The sequence below is a fragment of the Rhinoderma darwinii genome, chromosome 11 (genome assembly GCF_050947455.1).
Source record: "Rhinoderma darwinii isolate aRhiDar2 chromosome 11, aRhiDar2.hap1, whole genome shotgun sequence".
NCBI lineage: Eukaryota > Metazoa > Chordata > Amphibia > Anura > Rhinodermatidae > Rhinoderma > Rhinoderma darwinii.
The window spans coordinates 10508881-10531816 of NC_134697.1; the positions used below are offsets into that span (position 1 = coordinate 10508881).

Below are 22936 nucleotides of genomic sequence, written 5' to 3' on the forward strand. Positions count from 1 at the left end.
GAGTTGTACGGCCTGAGTGCTGGGGCACAACCAAAGATGTTGCAGTTGCAACATAGCCCTGGTACTTGAGAGGGCCCAAATGTCCCTAAGGCACATTAGAAGATGGCAGTATTATGGCCTTGTTGCAGATTTTGCATTGGGGCCCATGACCTTCTAGTTGAACCTCTGCATTTCTGCACTGACATATAGGCTCCATGGAGTGCCGTATGTATGAAGCTTTTCTCCTCTAGAAGTAATTATTCGACCTCCGCACATACAGCATCCGACAGGGAACATCATGTATGAAATCAGAGGTACAGTAAAGGCTCTGTGCATTTGAATGGGAGCATTAAAGGGTTTTTTTCCCACAGGATTGGGGATACATGTGTGATCGCAGGGGGTCCGACCGCTGGGACGCCCAGCGGTGAGGAGAATGGGGGTCTGAAGTCACCCATGAGAATAGAGTTCTGGTGCGCATGCTCGGCCAGCGCTCCATTCATTTCTATAGATCTTCATTCATTTCTATTCTCGTGGAGCATTTCGGGGGCCTTTCGGTCCCTCGTTCTCCTTATCGCCGGGGGTCCCTGCAGTCGGACTCTGAGTGATCACACATGTATCCCCTATCCTGTGTGCATGTGTTTGTGAGAAAACAGTTCCATACAAAATGGCCATAATATGGCCATGTGCAAGAGACTTTACGGATATTGGGTGACAACCACTAATGACCATCATAACCATATCCATAGCGGATGACATCCAATTTCTGTGGTATATAAATCATAATACAGTTACATATTCCTCCTTATCCCTCTCTACTACTGCTCCGATTGTGAAGGAATCAGTCTTCTGAAAAAACATACAAATATGCTATGTTATTGCTATTCTGCATCTGTAACTTCATAAAGACCAATATAGAAAAGTATCCGGCACACAAATGTGGTTCAATTTTGCGATTTTATTAAATTCGATGCCATGGGCAATGTGCGTGCAACGTTTCGGTTCAACGACCTTCGTCAGGCACTAGATCCCACTTGGCGTATGATTCTTGAATTATATCGTGCTGCAGTCAGTATGGCGGCTTGCCGCTTAGTTTTGGCACCAAAACTAAGCGGCAAGCCGCCATACTGACTGCAGCACGATATAATTCAAGAATCATATAATCGATATAATTCAAGAATCATACGCCAAGTGGGATCTAGTGCCTGACGAAGGTCGTTGAACCGAAACGTTGCACGCACATTGCCCATGGCATCGAATTTAATAAAATCGCAAAATTGAACCACATTTGTGTGCCGGATACTTTTCTATATACAATTGGGTTGGGACCCTATTCGTGCACCTTTTTCAATCTTGTGCGCTCTGAACCAACACAGTTCATAAAGACCAAGGTCGTGATTTTGATGAGACTGTGTTAGATTAATTTCTTAAAACTTATGTTTCCTACTTACCTCTCCACCCACAGCCCAACCAAACGTAGCAGTCATGCACTGGGAATATCTGGAATCACTGCCATAGCAAGGTCCAACATCTGATGTGGGGATGGTGGTGTTCCCACAAATATATATCAGGATGTGGTGCACTATCCCCACAGTATCGGGGTCTGAAATAATCTCGTACTGTATTAGATAAAAGAATAGCTGTATATAACATATAGTAATGATAAAAAGGAGTCACACATTTATAGACTCTCTATGAACCGTCTAACATGAATTAAAGGGTAACTCCACTGCAGTCACCGTAGTCATTGTATGCACTTAGTTTAGCATTGCCCCCCTTTATAGAAACTATTGTTCTCACAGATCCCCTTTACTGTATTCTGCAGCCGGTGCCAGTTCAGGTTGCCTACTAACCTCTTCTGGGTTACCACCATTCCTGTACATAGGATTGTGCACTGTGCTGGTCACTGGAAGAGCTATATGCTATACATTAGACTACATCTACAAGGAATCAGCCAAGTTCAGAATACAAAAGAAGCAAAATCACTAGGAAAAGGTGAATTTGTACTAGAGGAAGGATTGAGGGGGAATTGTGTAGCAAATGTTGATAGGCTTTAAAGGCAAGATCCAGCATTGGCAATTTGTATTTATTCTGTGCATTCAAAAGCAAAAAATAAGAAACGATCAACAAGCTGCTGATGTATTCATCAATTATTAGTATGTTTCTCTACTTAGTTATTTTTTATTATGTTTCTGTATTTAGTAAAAAATGTTATTATGTTTCTCTACTTAGTTATTTTTATTATGTTTCTCTACTTAGTTATTTTTATTATGTTTCTCTACTTAGTTATTTTTTATTATGTTTCTGTATTTAGTTATTTTTTTATGTTTCTCTACTTAGTTATATTTTTTATGTTTCTCTACTTAGTTATTTTTTATTATGTTTCTCTACTTAGTTATTTTTTTTATGTTTCTCTACTTAGTTATTTTTTATTATGTTTCTGTACTTAGTAAAAAAAAATTATTATGTCTACTTAGTTATTTTTTTATTATGTTTCTCTACTTAGTTATTTTTTATTATGTTTCTGTATTTAGTAAAAAAAATTATTATGTGTCTCTACTTAGTTATTTTTATTATGTTTCTCTACTTAGTTATTTTTTTATTATGTTTCTCTACTTAGTTATTTTTTATTATGTTTCTCTACTTAGTTATTTTTTTTATGTTTCTCTACTTAGTTATTTTTTATTATGTTTCTCTACTTAGTTATTTTTTTATTATGTTTCTCTACTTAGTTATATTTTTTATGTTTCTCTACTTAGTTATTTTTTATTATGTTTCTCTTAGTTATTTTTTATTGTTTCTCTACTTAGTTATTTTTTATTATGTTTCTCTACTTAGTTATTTTTTTATTATGTTTCCCTGCTTAGTTATATTTTTTATGTTTCTCTACTTAGTTATTTTTTATTATGTTTCTCTACTTAGTTATTTTTTATTGTTTCTCTACTTAGTTATTTTTTATTATGTTTCTCTACTTAGTTATTTTTTATTATGTTTCTCTACTTAGTTATTTTGTATCATGTCTTTCTACTTAGTATTTGGAGTCAAATAATTATGTTTTGGCTCTAATTGGCTCATCAACACCTCAGTATCTGCTGCAGCCGGACTCGACTATTGGATACTACAGTAGTATAAAGAAGATACAGAGCAAAGATGCTAGATTTTGACTTCAAATCCAAGGTTGGACTTCCAAATAAACCTACAATAGGGATACAAAAATATTCATACAAAGCGATTGCCCTAATGTGTTAAACAGATAGCGTTCAGATAGGCTGAGACAAATCTCTCCTGGATCATGACTAATAATGATTTATCTAGTAGATAACCCTTGTGCATGTGCCCATATGGAGTCATAGACGTGAATCCATCACTAGGAACCCCCTTCTATGAGCCAAAAGGGAGAGCCACTAATAATAGCAGCTCTGAATCTGGCAGACCCGACTGTCCATGTATAATTGGTTATTAACACTTTGGCGACAAGTGACGTAACTGTACGTCACAGCCGCCAATGGTGAGTATGGAACATGCTCACATGCTAAACCCGCTCCATACTCAGCAGGTGTCAGCTGTATGTTACCTTTCCAGCCGTTTAACCACTTAGATGCCGGGGTCAATAGCAAACGCAATATCTAAGCTGTTAGAAAGAGGGGGAATCTCCCTCTATCAGCTCATCTCCCCCATTGTAATGCGATTGTGGGGTGCCAATGGTTATCATGGCAGTCTAGGTGCCTAATGAAGTCCCCCAGGTCTGCCATCTCTCTGCTACTACTCATTCCTGCCAGGGGCAGATCTTCGAGGGGTATTCCCATCTTGGACATTTATGGCAAATGCACAGGATATGCCATAAATGTCCAATAGATGTGGGTCCCACCACATATCTCTAGAACGGGGCCCCTAAACTCCGTTCTACCTTGCTCGGCTCCCGCTGCCTCCCGGCCACTTCCTGAATAGGTGGTCGGGAGTTACGGAAACAGAGTAGCTGTTTGCTAGGTTTTTGTATTTATTGAGACATGGGATATAGCACAGGCTTACCCTTATAATATGATGTTTCTTGGACACCCTGGGCATCGGACGGAACGTACAGGCATAAGTCGTGTCTTCGTCTGAAAGAGGAAACTAGTAGGAAGAAGAAATGAAAGACATATTCAGAATATAACGCTGAACTAAGAGTTCATGTAAAGCATCTGGCTATATGCTGCAATGGTCTCCTGGAAGATTTGCCAAAATATTCCAAAAATCAAGTCCTCTATTAGTATAGAAAAGTAGGGACTCAACTAAACTGGAATTTTCTTCTAGAGTTTATAGAACTTTTGAGTATAATTCTGCAAATTTACCATTCAGGGCACTATGGGAGATGAATGACTCCTGTTGGAGATGTAATGGTGCCATTTTGGTTGTCCAAAAATTGTATACTTTGCCATGTTAGTTGTTCCCAAGCTTTCCTGGAAGCAGTTATTACCAAGAGTGGCCCATATAGAATTTATAACAAATTTATATTGGGAATCTTCTAATGTTTTATAGCCTACCATTTACGTTGTTGTCAGTGGGATCCAAAAATACCCCCCCACCTTCTCCCATTGATAAATTGTGATGGCACTACCTCCAACCACCATTCAGTCAAGTCACAGGTGCATGTGAATGGGGGAATATCTTAGTATGCCAAAGCCACTTCCGAATGTTTTAGTCTTTCGTTAAAATTCAGGTTGGTTTAGGCCAATAAGGCACCTCCTGTGGGTTGGGGTCTACAAAATTGGGTTTTCTGGTGCCATAGTGCTGTAGGCATGACTTGTTCTTGGAACATAAGAGTCTCAGATCATCTAACGATCTTCTTATCATCTCTGAATACTTTATGATGCAACATTTATTAAAGGGCTCATGAATCACTCTGTCTATGATGGGGCCCACATTAGGACAATTATATTCTTTGTTTACAATGCCATTGTGATGTTTCGTCTGTGGTGAAGACTCGTCCCGTCACATGACCGTGGTGGCAAATTTCATTACAAAGCTAAAAGAACGTCCATAACATGATATAGGTTCCTTCTGTTGTGACCAGTTGATAAAGTGTCATATTCAGTGGCACACTGTAAAAATAACACTATTGATATACAACCTATTGTGCTTATCCAATTAGGATCCAATAACTCTCAAAATATGCAATATGGACAAAAGTATTTGGACACCTCTTAGTCATTGAATAACTGAGAGTTATTCCGGTGAGAGTCATTGAGAGTTATTCCGGTGTTTCGTTCAGTCCAATTCCCCCAGGTGTATAACATCCGGCACTCGCCCTGCAGTCACTTTACAGACATTAGTGGTAGAACGGATCGTTGTAAAGAGATCACCGAATTCCGGCGCGGTCCTGTAATAGGACATCACTGTTGTAACAAGTCAGTTCCGGAAATGTCTTCCCTCCTAGATATTCCACCATCAACTCTGAGTGATAGTATTGTAAAGTGGAAGGAACCGCCGCAACTCAGCCACGAAGTGCAGACCACGTAAAGTTACAGAGCGGGGGCCGAGTGCTGAGGAGCAAGTGCCGAAAAGTGTTCTGTGGAGTGACGCTTCTCTATGACGTGTTCTGTGGAGTGACGCTTCTCTATATGACGTGTTCTGTGGAGTGACGCTTCTCTATGTGACGTGTTCTGTGGAGTGACGCTTCTCTATGTGACGTGTTCTGTGGAGTGACGCTTCTCTATGTGACGTGTTCTGTGGAGTGACTCTTCTCTATATGACGTGTTCTGTGGAGTGACGCTTCTCTATATGACGTGTTCTGTGGAGTGACGCTTCTCTATATGACGTGTTCTGTGGAGTGACGCTTCTCTATATGACGTGTTCTGTGTAGTGACGCTTCTCTATATGACGTGTTCTGTGGAGTGACGCTTCTCTATATGACGTGTTCTGTGGAGTGACGCTTCTCTATATGACGTGTTCTGTGGAGTGACGCTTCTCTATGTGACGTGTTCTGTGGAGTGACGCTTCTCTATCTGACGTGTTCTGTGGAGTGACGCTTCTCTATGTGACGTGTTCTGTGGAGTGACGCTTCTCTATATGACGTGTTCTGTGGAGTGACGCTTCTCTATGTGACGTGTTTTATGGAGTGACGCTTCTCTATGTGACGTGTTCTGTGGAGTGACGCTTCTCTCTATGGCGTGTTCTGTGGAGTGACGCTTCTCTATGTGACGTGTTCTGTGGAGTGACGCTTCTCTATATGACGTGCTCTGTGGAGTGACGCTTCTCTATATGACGTGTTCTGTGGAGTGACGCTTCTCTATATGGCGTGTTCTGTGGAGTGACGCTTCTCTATATGGCGTGTTCTGTGGAGTGACGCTTCTCTATATGACGTGTTCTGTGGAGTGACGCTTCTCTATATGACGTGTTCTGTGGAGTGACGCTTCTCTATCTGACGTGTTCTGTGGAGTGACGCTTCTCTATATGACGTGTTCTGTGGAGTGACGCTTCTCTATATGGCGTGTTCTGTGGAGTGATGCTTCTCTATATGACGTGTTCTGTGGAGTGACGCTTCTCTATATGACGTGTTCTGTGGAGTGACGCTTCTCTATCTGACGTGTTCTGTGGAGTGACGCTTCTCTATATGACGTGTTCTGTGGAGTGACGCTTCTCTATCTGACGTGTTCTGTGGAGTGACGCTTCTCTATGTGACGTGTTCTGTGGAGTGACGCTTCTCTATGACGTGTTCTGTGGAGTGACGCTTCTCTATGACGTGTTCTGTGGAGTGACGCTTCTCTATATGACGTGTTCTGTGGAGTGACGCTTCTCTATATGACATGTTCTGTGGAGTGATGCTTCTCTATATGACGTGTTCTGTGGAGTGACGCTTCTCTATGACATGTTCTGTGGAGTGACACTTCTCTATGTGACGTGTTCTGTGGAGTGACGCTTCTCTATATGAAGTGTTCTGTGGAGTGACGCTTCTCTATATGAAGTGTTCTGTGGAGTGACGCTTCTCTATATGACGTGTTCTGTGGAGTGACGCTTCTCTATCTGACGTGTTCTGTGGAGTGACGCTTCTCTATGTGACGTGTTCTGTGGAGTGACGCTTCTCTATATGACGTGTTCTGTGGAGTGACGCTTCTCTATATGACGTGTTCTGTGGAGTGACGCTTCTCTATGACGTGTTCTGTGGAGTGACGCTTCTCTATATGAGGTGTTCTGTGGAGTGACGCTTCTCTATCTGACGTGTTCTGTGGAGTGACGCTTCTCTATGTGACGTGTTCTGTGGAGTGACGCTTCTCTATATGACGTGTTCTGTGGAGTGACGCTTCTCTATGTGACGTGTTCTGTGGAGTGACACTTCTCTATGTGACGTGTTCTGTGGAGTGACGCTTCTCTATGTGACGTGTACTGTGGAGTGACGCTTCTCTATATGACGTGTTCTGTGGAGTGACGCTTCTCTATATGACGTGTTCTGTGGAGTGACGCTTCTCTATATGACGTGTTCTGTGGAGTGACGCTTCTCTATATGACGTGTTCTGTGGAGTGACGCTTCTCTATATGACGTGTTCTGTGGAGTGACGCTTCTCTATATGAAGTGTTCTGTGGAGTGACGCTTCTCTATGTGACGTGTTCTGTGTAATGACGCTTCTCTATATGACGTGTTCTGTGGAGTGACGCTTCTCTATATGACGTGTTCTGTGGAGTGACGCTTCTCTATATGAAGTGTTCTGTGGAGTGACGCTTCTCTATATGAAGTGTTCTGTGGAGTGACGCTTCTCTATATGACGTGTTCTGTGGAGTGACGCTTCTCTATATGATGTGTTCTGTGGAGTGACGCTTCTCTATATGACGTGTTCTGTGGAGTGACGCTTCTCTATATGACATGTTCTGTGGAGTGACGCTTCTCTATGTGACGTGTTCTGTGGAGTGACGCTTCTCTATATGACGTGTTCTGTGGAGTGACGCTTCTCTATGTGACGTGTTCTGTGGAGTGACGCTTCTCTATGTGACGTGTTCTGTGGAGTGACGCTTCTCTATATGACGTGTTCTGTGGAGTGACGCTTCTCTATGACGTGTTCTGTGGAGTGACGCTTCTCTATATGACGTGTTCTGTGGAGTGACGCTTCCCTATGTGACGTGTTCTGTGGAGTGACGCTTCTCTATATGACGTGTTCTGTGGAGTGACGCTTCTCTATATGACGTGTTCTGTGGAGTGACGCTTCTCTATGTGACGTGTTCTGTGGAGTGACGCTTCTCTATATGACGTGTTCTGTGGAGTGACGCTTCTCTATGTGACGTGTTCTGTGGAGTGACGCTTCTCTATGTGACGTGTTCTGTGGAGTGACGCTTCTCTATATGACGTGTTCTGTGGAGTGACGCTTCTCTATATGACGTGTTCTGTGGAGTGACGCTTCTCTATCTGACGTGTTCTGTGGAGTGACGCTTCTCTATGTGACGTGTTCTGTGGAGTGACGCTTCTCTATATGACGTGTTCTGTGGAGTGACGCTTCTCTATGACATGTTCTGTGGAGTGACGCTTCTCTATGTGACGTGTTCTGTGGAGTGACGCTTCTCTATATGACGTGTTCTGTGGAGTGACGCTTCTCTATGTGACGTGTTCTGTGGAGTGACGCTTCTCTATATGACGTGTTCTGTGGAGTGACGCTTCTCTATATGACGTGTTCTATGGAGTGACGCTTCTCTATGTGACATGTTCTGTGGAGTGACGCTTCTCTATATGACGTGTTCTGTGGAGTGACGCTTCTCTATATGGCGTGTTCTGTGGAGTGACGCTTCTCTATATGACGTGTTCTGTGGAGTGACGCTTCTCTATATGACGTGTTCTGTGGAGTGACGCTTCTCTATGTGACGTGTTCTGTGGAGTGACGCTTCTCTATGTGACGTGTTCTGTGGAGTGACGCTTCTCTATGTGACGTGTTCTGTGGAGTGACGCTTATCTATGTGACGTGTACTGTGGAGTGACGCTTCTCTATCTGACGTGTTCTGTGGAGTGACGCTTCTCTATATGACATGTTCTGTGGAGTGACGCTTCTCTATATGACGTGTTCTGTGGAGTGACGCTTCTCTATATGACGTGTTCTGTGGAGTGACGCTTCTCTATGTCGTGTTCTGTGGAGTGACGCTTCTCTATCTGGCGTGTTCTGTGGAGCGGCGCTTCTCTATCTGGTGGTCTGTGGAGTGAAGCTTCTCTATATGACGTGTTCTGTGGAGTGACGCTTCTCTATATATCGTGTTCTGTGGAGTGACGCTTCTCTATATGAAGTGTTCTGTGTAGTGACGCTTCTCTGTGTGACATGTTCTGTGGAGTGACGCTTCTCTATATGACGTGTTCTGTGGAGTGACGCTTCTCTATCTGGTGGTCTGATGATGAGTCTGGGTTTGAATGCCAGGAGAGCGTTACCCGCCTGGCTGCAGTGTGCCAGCTTTAAAGTTTGGTGGGGGAGGGTAATGCTTTGGGGGTGTTTTTCAGGGGTCGGCCTCTTAGTTCCAGTGAAGGGAAATCTTAATTCTTCAGCACACAAGACATTGTGGACAATTGTAGCTTCCAACTTTGTGGGAACAGTTTGGGGTTCGGCCCGTTTCTGTTCCTCATGACTGCGCCCCAGTGCACAAGCTCCATAAAGACACGGCTGGTTGGTTGGTCGGCTGGCTGGTTGGTCGGTTGGTTGGTTGGTCGGTTGGTTGGTTGGCTGGCTGGTCGGCTGGTTGGTCGACTGGTTGGTCTTCTGGTTGGTCGGCTAGTTGGTCGGCTGGTAGGTCGGCTGGTTGGTCGGCTGGTTGGAGGATTTTGGGATGGAAGAACTTGACTGGCCGCACAGAGACCTGACCTCAACCCCATCCAACACCTTTGGGATGAACATGAATGGAAATTATGAGCCAGGCCCCCTCCCCAATCATTAGTGTCTGACCTCACAAATGCTCTTTGCACGAATGGACAAAAATTTCTGCAGACACCCCAAAATCTTGTAGAAAGTCTTCCCAGAAGAGTGGAAGATATTTTACTGCAAAGGGGGGGGGGGCGACCAACTCCATATTAATAAACTATGGGTTTAGAATGGGATGTCATTAAAGTTCCTGTAGGTGTAATGTGGAGGTGTCCCAATACTTTTTTCCGTTTAGTGCATCACGTTCACCTCTCCATCTATAATAGACTTTATTTGAATGCTTTAGTTCAATGGTCAGCTCTGTGGCCGTGCAACACTGGGGTCCTGGGTTTCAATCCAATCATGGAGTTTGTATGGTCTTCCTCTAGGGTCTCAGGTTTTTCCCTATACTCCAAAATACCGCCTTGCAGGTAAATTATCCCCTTGTGTGTGAGGTGGAGAATTGAGCTCCGTTGAGAACAGGGATTGATTTGAGTTCATCACTGCAGAATATGTTTTATACAATATGACAACCAAGTAATAATTTTATGACCTAGGAAGAACTTTTCTATTCCTTACATCGTTCAGCTTGAAATCATGGGACAACAATATATCCGGAAATGCCACATGCTCCAGAATTTCCAGGAAAAAGATGGATTTTCGGAATGTGTGATCTTCTGTTAGCTCCAATTTTTCGCTGTCCCCAATGACAACCATCACTCTCACAGTGTCATTCTAGACAGAATACAATCAGATTGTGAATTAAGAAATATATACAATACATTATGGTGGGTTTATATAATACAGGACCCTGTCATCTTTTTGCTATGGCAAAAGTTTTTATAAACTTCACACATTGTGCATAATCTGCTTTATATACTGGACCAAATAATGAATAAAACTCACAAAAAATACTTCCATTGTTATTTCACATGACATGTAAAGAGGAAATTCAGCTAAATCAATCCTGGCTGTATCATTCAGACCTCATAACAGGGCCATACAGTCCAAGTGCCCCCATAACAGTGCCACTTGTCCACAGTGACCCATAACTGTTCCACTCATCTACAGTGCCACCATTACAGTACCATTCATCCACTGTGTTCACATAACAGTGCCAGTCAGCCACAATACCAATTATGTCACGCAACTATCTCCGTTACCCTCCCAGGCTGCCCTCCTCCTCTATAGACAAGAAGGTACACATGTGAAACCATCCCTTAATCATCCTTGGCACAAGTAGGCGCCAAGCTTACACTTTGTTTTAACACAAATCTAAATCCAGCCTCAATTGAGAAGGGATTTTTGAAACATTACTGCACGTCACAATTTGTATTGAATGTTGGAAAACCCCTTTAAAGTGTGTGTTCACAATTTTACAGTTTACATATAGAATTAATCTGCATACAATGTAGAGTCGCTGTGTACATACTTTACATTATTTATCCTGTACTGATCCTGAGTAACACCTGTATTATACTCCAGAGCGGCACTCACTATTCTTCTGGTGGAGTCACTGTGTACATACATTACATTACTTATCCTGTACTGATCCTGAGTTACATCCTGTATTATACTCCAGAGCTGCACTCACTATTCTGCTGGTGGAGTCACTGTGTACATACATTACATTATTTATCCTGTACTGATCCCGAGTAACATCCTGTATTATACTCCAGAGCTGCACTCACTATTCTGCTGGTGGAATCACTGTGTACATACATTACATTACTTATCCTGTACTGATCCTGAGTTATATCCTGTATTATACTCCAGAGCTGCACTCACTATTCTGCTGGTGGAGTCACTGTGTACATACATTACATTATTTATCCTGTACTGATCCTGAGTTACAGCCTGTATTATGCTCCAGAGCTGCACTCACTATTCTGCTAGTGGAGTCACTGTGTACATACATTACATTACTTATCCTGTACTGATCCTGAGTTACATCATGTATTATACTCCAGAGCTGCACTCACTATTCTGCTGGTGGAGTCACTGTGTACATACATTACATTACTTATCCTGTACTGATCCTGAGTTACATCCTGTATTAGACTCCAGAGCTGTACTCTATTCTGCTGGTGGAGTCACTGTGTACATACATTACATTACTTATCCTGTACTGATCCCGAGTTACATCCTGTATTAGACTCCAGAGCTGCACTCACTATTCTGCTGGTGGAGTCACTGTGTACATACATTACATTACTTATCCTGTACTGATCCTGAGTTACATCATGTATTATACTCCAGAGCTGCACTCACTATTGTACTGGTGGAGTCACTGTGTACATACATTACATTACTTATCCCGTACTGATCCTGAGTTACATTCTGTATTATACTCCAGAGCTGTACTCTCTATTCTGCTGGTGGAGTCACTGTGTACATACATTACATTACTTATCCTGTACTGATACTGAGTTACATCCTGTATTATAGTCCAGAGCTGCACTCACTATTCTGCTGGTGGAGTCACTGTGTACATACATTACATTACTTATCCTGTACTGATCCTGAGTTACATCATGTATTATAGTCCAGAGCTGCACTCACTATTCTGCTGGTGGAGTCACTGTGTACATACATTACATTACTTATCCTGTACTGATCCTGAGTTACATCATGTATTATACTCCAGAGCTGCACTCACTATTCTGTTGGTGGAGTCACTGTGTACATACATTACATTACTTATCCTGTACTGATCCTGAGTTACATCCTGTATTATACTCCAGAGCTGCACTCACTATTCTGCTGGTGGAGTCACTGTTTACATACATGAACATTACTTATCTTGTGCTGATCCTAAATTAAATCCTGAATTATACTCCAGAGCTGCAGTCATAATTATGCTGGCTTCATAGCTGAAAGCTCCCAGCCTCCTCTGCTTGTTCAAAATCTGTAAAGAACTTGTTGATTTCTAATCTGGGAAGTATAGTCATTACACTGAGTAAACTGATAACGAAAAAGCTAACTGGTACTGTGGAAGCTTAGCTGTCAAGGGAGTGTCTGACAACAACCTTGTAAACTGTTTCCAATAACAACCCGCAGAATTGTGAATGTAAATGGACTTCCTCAGGATAAGTACAACATGTAATGTACATACAGTATGTAAACTTTTTATCTAGATTAAATCTATAAATGTAAAATGATAATTAAAGGTGAACCTATGGTCTAAGAACCTCTCATTATTTTTTTATATAAGATATGGAAAATGTTCTATAATTTCTGCGCACATAATAGTTATACATGGATGTCATCAGTATCGGGGAACATGACGCTTTGTATAGCCTGTTCCACCATAAATGGGGAATATACACTTACCTCAATTTCATGATCACGATGGTCGCATGTGAACCATTTACGCCACACTCTCAAAATGGTGTGAGTATCATTGCGGCTCAGGTTCAGCAGTACATAGTCCTGTGACTTGTCCTTCACCGGAGGCCAATCCCCTTCTATATGAGCATCCTGTAATAGGACGGTAAAAAGGGAAAGAGTTACAGCTCGCACATGAATTATCACCTTCCTTGATCTCTTGAACCACAAATCTTTTTGGTTAGGGTTGTAGGGATTATAGAAATTCATGTTCAAAGGAAGACCTGGAAATCTGGGAGACAACCCCGTTCATGCTGAGAGACGATCACTTGAGGTTACAGAACACACAGCGCTCCCTTCCTTATATATAGTGCCACACAGCGCTCCCTTCCTTATATATAGTGCCACACAGCACTCCCTTCCTTGTATATAGTGCCACACAGCGCTCCTCCCCCCCCCCTTGTATATAGTGCTACAAAGCATCGCTACAGTGCAGCCCTGGGATGACATTTTATCCCATATGACTGCTGCAGTCTGTGATTGGCTGCAGCGGTCACATGGGATGAAACGTCATCCCAGGAGGCCGGCCTGGACCAAGAAACAGAATTCTGGCAAAGTATAAGATTTAGATTTTTTCTAAATTGCGTTTTTACATAACATCTGTTATTTGTTGCGGGATTTACCTCCCCATTGAATTAAATGGTGAAAACCCGAAACAAATAAGCAGCGTTTACGCAAATACAATTGACATGCTGCGGAATAAAAAACTGCACCGCAGGTCAATTTCTGAGCTTTTTTTCCCCACTAATCATTTACGCATGAGAATGGTTCACATCTAATCCACTCTGCTGCTACTGTATTAGGGCTTGTCCACACTTAACGGAATTGCGCAGAATACAGTAGTGGCAAAGTGAGTGGGATTTACCAAATCTCATCCAGACGCTGCGTAAAATTTCAGACCAGACATTTTGACCTGCGGTGCGTATTTCTCGTACTGCAGCATGTCAATTCCTGCTGCGGAAAGTGGACAGAAATGCTGCGTTTTTTCAGAGGAGACGTCACCATCTCGCAACACTGAGAAAAACGCAGCAAAATACGCACCATTTTCTGCAGCAAAAATGCAGGAAATGGTACTTTTTTTCTGCAGCGGAATTTCTGCTAGTTTCTGCGGAATTGCTGCAGAAGTATATACAGATTGGAAAAAGGGAAGGGATCAAAAAAAATTCTACACATTGACATAGGAGCTGATATTTTTTTGTTCTATGAAATGATCTCGTCCTTTTTGCAGCATCTCCTGTCCCTGCTGTGACGGCTCCTGCGGTGACTATTCCATAGATTCACAGTTCTCACAGTAAAGAAGGTTTGTCGCCTCTGCAGCTTGAACCTTTTTTTTTAGGGGGTTTTACATTAATATATTTATATAAATTAATCATGTCCTCCCTTAGTCATCTATTTTCAAGGCTAAATAGGTTTTATTCTTTTAATCTTTCCTTATAGCTTAGATTCTCCATGCCCCTAATTAGTTTAGTTGTTCTTCTTTGTATTTTTCCCTCCTTTCTATGAACTGCATATTCTAGATGAGGCCTCACTAATGCTTTGTAAAGTGGTAATATTATATCCTTGTCTCGCGAGTCCAGGCCTCTATAATACACGACAATATCCTGCTGGCCTTTGAAGCAGCTGATTGACACTGCATGCTGTTATTGAGTTTATTATTTACAAGAACACCCAGATCCTTCTCAACAAGTGAATTCGCCAGTGTAGCTCCCCCTAGGACATATGATGCATGCAGGTTGTTGGTACCCAGATGCATAACTTTACATTTATCTACATTAAACCTCATTTGCCAAGTAGACGCCCAAACACTCAGTTTGTTCAAATCAGCTTGTAATTCACGAACATCTTCCATAGACTGAACATTACTACATAGCTTGGTGTCATCTGCAAAAATAGAAATAGTGCTATTAATCCCATCCTCTATATCATTAATAAATAAGTTGAATAATAGGGGTCCCAGCACAGAACCCTGGGGTACACCACTTATTAGGGCATGACCACACGTGGCGGATTTCCTCCGCAACTGTCCGCATCAATGCCGCACAGAATCTGCGTTGCAGATTCTGCTGCGGATCTGCACAAAATGTGCAGTAAATTGATGCGGACTAGCTGCTGCGGACTGCGGTAAAAGTACTTCCCTTCTCCCTATCAGTGCAGGATAGAGAGAAGGGACAGCACTTTCCCTTGTGAAAGTCAAAGAAATTCATACTTACCGCCCGTTGTCTTGGTGACGCGTCCCTCCTTCGGCATCCAGCCCGACCTCCCTGGATGACGCGCCAGTCCATGTGACCGCTGCAGCCTGTGCTTGGCCTGTGATTGGCTGCAGCCGTCACTTAGACTGAAACGTCATCCTGGGAAGCCGGACTGGAGACAGAAGCAGGGAGTTCTCGGTAAGTATGAACTTCATTTTTTTTTACAGATACATGTATATTGGGATCGGTAGTCACTGTCCCGGGTGCAGAAACAGTTACTGCCGATCGCTTAACTCTTTCAGCACCCTGGACAGTGACTATTTACAGACGTCTCCTAGCAACGCTCCCGTCATTACGGGAGCCCCATTGACTTCCTCAGTCTGGCTGTAGACCTAGAAATACATAGGTCCAGCCAGAATGAAGAAATGTCAAGTTAAAAAAGCAAGACGGATCCGCAGCACACATAAGGGCATGACCACACGTGGCGGATTTCCTCCGCAACTGTCCGCATCAATGCCGCACAGAATCTGCGTTGCAGATTCTGCTGCGGATCTGCACAAAATGTGCAGAAAATTGATGCGGACTAGCTGCTGCGGACTGCGGGAAAAGTGCTTCCCTTCTCCCTATCAGTGCAGGATAGAGAGAAGGGACAGCACTTTCCCTAGGGAAAGTAAAAGAATTTCATACTTACCGGCCGTTGTCTTGGTGACGCGTCCCTCTTTCGGCATCCAGCCCGACCTCCCTGGATGACGCACCAGTCCATGTGACCGCTGCAGCCTGTGCTTGGCCTGTGATTGGCTGCAGCCGTCACTTAGACTGAAACGTCATCCTGGGAGGCTGGACTGGAGACAGAAGCAGGGAGTTCTCGGTAAGTATGAACTTATCTGTTTTTTACAGATACATGTATATTGAGATCGGTAGTCACTGTCCCGGGTGCAGAAACAGTTACTGCCGATCGCTTAACTCTTTCAGCACCCTGGACAGTGACTATTTACAGACGTCTCCTAGCAACGCTCCCGTCATTACGGGAGCCCCATTGACTTCCTCAGTCTGGCTGTAGACCTAGAAATACATAGGTCCAGCCAGAATGAAGAAATGTCATGGTAGTAAAAACAATACGCTCCGCAGCACACATAAGATCTGCGGACTTCATTGCGGAATTTTGACTCTCCATTGAAGTCAATGGAGAAATTCCGCCATGAGTCCGCCACTGCTCCGCAACAGACAGAGCATGCTGCGGACACAAAATTCCGCTCCGCAGCCTATGCTCCGCAGCGGAATTTTACGCCTCGTCTAAACGAACACTGCTAAATTAAAGTGAAAGTCAATGGACAAACGGCTCCGCTGCGGATTAACGCTGCGGAGTGTCCGCAGCGGAATTTAAGTGAAATTCCGCCACGTGTGAACCCAGCCTAACTGGGGACCATTCAGAGTAGGAATCATTAACCACAACTCTCTGGATACGGTTTCTGAGCCAATTCTCATTCCAATTACAAACTATACTTTCTAAACCTATAGTCCTTAATTTACTCATAGACTATATACTATAATACTGCTGCCTATAAAAAAACAAAAACATATACAACTACGATAATACATCCCATATATAAAAGAATATAACTACTATTTTACTTCACCTTTGTACAAGAATATAACTACTATAATACTGCCCCCTATAAACAAGAATATAACTACTATAATACTGCCCCTATATGCAAGAATATAACTACAATAATACTGCTCCTATATACAAGAATATAACTACTATAATACTGCCCCTATATACAAGAATATACCTACTATAATACTGCCCCTATATACAAGAATATAACTACTATATTACTGCCCCTATATACAAGAATAGAATTACTATAATACTGCCACCTATATACAAGAATATAACTACTATAATACTGCCCCTATATACAAGAATATAACTACTATATTACTGCCCTCTATATACAAGAATATAACTACTATAATACTGCCACCTATATACAAGAATATAACTACTATAATACTTCTCCTATATACAAGAATATAACTACTATAATACTGCCCCCTATATACAAGAATATAACTACTATAATACTTCTCCTATATACAAGAATATAACTACTATAATACTGCCCCTATATACAAGACTATAACTACTAAAATACTGCCCCTATATGCAAGAATATAACTACAATAATACTGCTCCTATATACAAGAATATAACTACTATAATACTGCCCCTATATACAAGAATATAACCTTATAATACTGCCCCTATATACAAGAATATAACTACAATAATACTTCTCCTATATACAAGAATATAACTACTATAATACTGCCCGCTATATACAAGAATAGAATTACTATAATACTGCCCCTATATACAAGAATATAACTACTATAATACTGCTCTTATATACAAGAATATAACTACTATAATACTGCCCCTATATACAAGAATATAACTACTATAATATTGCCCCCTATATACAAGAATAGAATTACTATAATACTGCCCCTATATACAAGAATATAACTACTATAATACTGCTCCTATATACAAGAATATAACTACTATAATACTGCCCCTATATACAAGAATATAACTACTATAATACTGCCCCTATATACAAGAATATAACTACTATAATACTGCCTCTATATACAAGAATATATCTACTATAATAATGCTCCTCTATACAAGAAAATAACTAAAATAATACTTCCCTGAAATACAAGAACATAACTACTATAATCTATAATACTCCCCTTTTATACAAGTATATAACTACTATAATACTGCCCACTATATACCAAAAAATAACTAAAATAATACTTCCCCTACATACAAGAATATAACTACTATAATATTGCCCCTATACACACAAGAATATAACTACTATAATACTGCCCCTATATACAAGAATATAACTACTAGAATACTGCTCCCTATATAAAGAATATAACTACTATAATACTGCCCCCTATATACAAAAAATAACTAAAATAATACTTCCCCGAAATACAAGAATGTAACTACTATAATACTGTCTGGATGTCGAAAGAGGGACGCGTCACCAAGACAACGGCCGGTAAGTATTAATTTCTTTTACTTTTACTAGGGAAAGTGCTGTCCCTTCTCTCTATCCTGCACTGATAGAGAGAGGGGAAGCCCTCTTCCCCTCAATACGCAACGGCTAGTCCGCATCAATTTAATGCCCATTCTAGGCAAAGCCGCAACAGAATCTGCAACACAGATTCTGTGCGGCATTGATGCGGACAGTGTCCGCAGAAATACTCCAAGTCTGGTCATGCCCTAATACTGCCCCCTATATACAAGAATATAACTAATATAATACTGCTCCTGTATACAAAAATATAACTAATATAATACTGCCCCCTATATACAAGAATATAACTACAATAATTCTGCCCCCTATATACAAGAATATAACTACTATAATACTGCCCCTATATGCAAGAATATAACTACTATAATACTGCCCCCTATACACAAGAATATAACTACTATAATACTGTTCCCTATATACAAGAATATAACTACAATAATTCTGCCCCCTATATACAAGAATATAACTACTATAATACTGCCCCCTATACACAAGAATATAACTACTATAATACTGTTCCCTATATACAAGAATATAACTACTATAATACTGCCCCCCTATATACAAGAATATAACTACTATAATCCTGCTCTTATATACAAGAATATAACTACAATAATACTGCCCCCTATATGGAAGAATATAACTACTATAATACTGCCCCCTATATACAATAAAATAACCACTATAATACTGCCCCTATATACAAGACTATAACTACTATAATACTGTCCACTATATACAATAATATAACTACTATAATACTGTTCCCTATATACAAGAATATAACTACTATAATACTGCCGCTATTTACAAGAATATAACTGCTATAATACTGCCCCTATATACAAGAATATACCTACTATATTACTGATCCTATATAAAAGAATATAACTACTATAATACTGCTCCTATATACAAGATTATAACTACTATAATACTGCCCCCTATGTACAGGAATATAACTAATATAATACTGCCCCCTATATACAAGAAAACAACTGCTATAATACTGCCCCTATATACAAGAATAGAACTACTATAAAACTGACCCTATATACAAGAATATAACTACTATAATACTGCTCCTATATACAAGAATATGACTAATATAATACTGCCCCTATATACAAGAATATAACTACTATAATACTGCCCCCTATATACAAGAATATAACTACTATAATACTGCCCCTATATACAAGAATATAACTACTATAATACTGCCCCTATATACAAGAATATAACTACTATAATACTGCCCCCTATATACAATAATATAACTACTATAATACTGCCCCTATATACAAGAATATAACTACTGTAATACTGCTCCTATATACAGGAATATAACTACTATAATACTGCTCCTATATACAAGAACATATCTACTATAATACTATCCCCTATTTCCACTAATATAACTACTATAATACTGCCTCCTATAAACAAGAATATAACTACTATAATACTGCACCTATATACAAGAATATGACTATTATAATACTGCTCCTATATACAAGAATATAACTACTATAATACTGTTCCTATATACAAGAATATAACTACTATATTACTGCCCCCTATATACAAAAATATAACTACTGTAATACTGCACCTATATACAAGAATATGACAACTATAATACTGCCCCTATATACAAGAATATATCCACTATAATACTGCCCCTATATACAAGACTATAACTACTATAATACTGTTCCCTATATACAATTATATAACTACTATAATACTGCCCCCATATATACAAGAATATAACTACTATAATACTGCTCTATATACAAGAATATAACTACTATAATACTGCCCCTATTTACAAGAATATAACTGCTATAATACTGCCCCTATATACAAGAATATACCTACTATATTACTGCTCCTATATACAAGAATAGAACTACTATAATACTGCCCCTATATACAAGAATATAACTACTGTAATACTGCTCCTATATACAGGAATATAACTACTATAATACTGCCCCATATAACAAGAATACAATTGCTATAATACTGCACATATATACAAGAATATAACTACTATAATACTGCTCCTATATACAACAATATAACTACTATAATACTGCTCCTATATAAAAGAATATAACTACTCTAATACTGCCCCCTATATACAAGAATATAACCACTATAATACTGCCTCTATATACCAGACTATAACTACTATAATACTGTTCCCTATATACAAGAATATAACTACTATAATACTGTCCCCTATATACAAGAATATAACTACTATAATACTGCTCCTATATACAAGAATATAACTACTATAATACTGTCTCCTATATACAAGAATATAACTACTATAATACTGCTCCTATATACAAGAATATAACTACTATAATATTGCCCCCTATATACAAGAATATAACTACTGTAATACTGCTCCTATATACAAGAATATAACTACTATAATACAGCCCCCCCATATACAAGAATATAACTACTATAATACTGCCCCTATATACAACTGCTATAATACTATTCCCAATACAACAATATATAATACTGCCTCTGTAATGGCAGGGGGTAGGGAGACGGACAAGTGAGCCCTAATCTACCCGCCACTCTGTCCCTGCCTACTTGCAACGACCCGCCCTAGGCGACGGGGTACAACTGGGCAGCGGTCCCTGCGCTCAGTAAGTGCACGACAAACACGACAAACATACAAAGGAACACAAGAAAGGAAAAGGGGCCGTTGCCCACGGCAACACCGTGAGCAACCAGAGTGGTGAACGAGCCGAGTCAAGCCAGGAGTGTGCGAGGTACAAAACGAAAAGCAGGAGAGTAGTCGCTAAGCCAGGGTCTGTATGGAGCAGGATCAAAAATAGCAGGAGCTGTAGCTGGGCCAGGAAACCACAAGGAAAGAATCACAAGCACCGAGGGACAGGAAGTGCAGGCTTAAATAGACCGAGGGCGGGAGCTAGCTCAGTCTGGCCAGGTTACGATAGGCTCTCCCACTCCTAAGCCTGCCAGCCTGAATGGTGGAAGCAGGAGTCAGTCTCAGGGATGTATTCTCAGGTGCTGACTGATTAGTTCTGGGAGTTAACCCCGAAGCTGTGCCTGGCAGATCCTTTACAGCCTCCTTGAACACGAGTATGAATGTAAATATCCACTTTTGAAATTCATCTATACATTAATGTGAAACATAAACATAATTTCTTACCTAGTAGAAGGACATTGTTTTGATTTTAGACTTACATAAAAATATGTTTCATTGTCTTTGTTCCATCCTGCTACGACAAAGTCAGACTTATTCAGAGATCTGTCAGGGCTCAAACCCAGAGCCACGGAGTAGGCCAAGGGTGTCTGTATTTCCATAGCAATCTCCTGGACCTCTCGGTCGTATCCCCATTCCAAAAGTACAATGTCATCTCGTTCATCAGATTGTATCTCCCTGGAATGTTCTAAATCAAGAGGTCCCCGTGATCCTAGAACATGAAGAACCCAAGCCAGAAGCAGACAAATTATCCTCCACATGGAACCTTTCCTAGTCTCCATGGTAAGAAGCTCTTGTTGGGTCGACACAGGGCATGGTGATAAAACCTTGATGGGCCTCTTCATTAATAAAGGTCAGTGACGTTTTATAGGATTCCTTTTGAGGTGTATATTTCATTCCTCTTTCCTGTGTTGGTGTTATTGAATCCCAGTGTTATCTTATCAAGGCTTAAGGTGCCAGAATATTGTATTTCAGTTTATGATATGATTATTTCTAGCTAAATTATTCATCCTTGCCAAGAATTACATAAGAATTATATTGTCGACTCACAGGACTCAAGAGACATCTGTATCACCACTAGAGTTGGTCACTGTTGGGACTTAAAGAGAACCTGTCATAAGTTGAACTGTTTAAATGACCTGAATAGTGTTGTCTCCCTGATTCCAGCGCTGCTTTTATTTTGTTCCTGGACCCCCCAGTTCCATAGATATGGCCAACTGTTGTGTTAGCTCCCCATATGCTAAATTGATGTAATTAGCTAACGGGGTGGAGCTACCTTCCCTGCCTCTGATGCAGGCCAATCAGCATGAGTGTTATGGCAGGAAGGAGGGGATAAGTGAGCCCTAATCTACCCACCGCCCTGTCCCTGCCTACTTGCAACGACCCGCCCTAGGCGACGGGGTACAACTGGGCGGCGGTCCCTACGCTGACTAAGTGCAAGGGAATACAAACAGGGAACAAGCAAGGGAAGGGGCAGTAGCCCACGGAACACCGTGAGGAAACCAGAGTGGTCAACGAGCAAGTCAGAATCAGGATGTCACCAAGTATATGAACGCAGAGCAAGGAGCAGGAAGCAAGCCGGGGTCAGAGCGAAGCAGGATAAGCGGAAGCTGTAGCAAGGCTGAAGCAAGGCAGAAGCAGGCTGGAGCAAGG

The 22936-nt window shown here is 41.0% G+C and overlaps 1 protein-coding gene across 1 annotated transcript in view; it reads right to left on the reverse strand.

Moving 5' to 3' along the window:
• The window catches only part of LOC142663864 (putative DBH-like monooxygenase protein 2), a 38801-nt gene extending 16736 nt beyond the window's left edge, over nt 1-22065 (reverse strand). The window contains exons 1-5 of the mRNA XM_075842696.1: nt 21766-22065; nt 13149-13295; nt 10395-10550; nt 4006-4089; nt 1428-1595 (exon numbers count right to left, since the gene is read on the reverse strand). Coding sequence (XP_075698811.1) covers nt 1428-1595; nt 4006-4089; nt 10395-10550; nt 13149-13295; nt 21766-22065 — 855 coding nt within the window. The remainder of the gene's footprint in view (nt 1-1427; nt 1596-4005; nt 4090-10394; nt 10551-13148; nt 13296-21765) is intronic.
• Between the last annotated feature and the right edge of the window lie 871 nt (nt 22066-22936).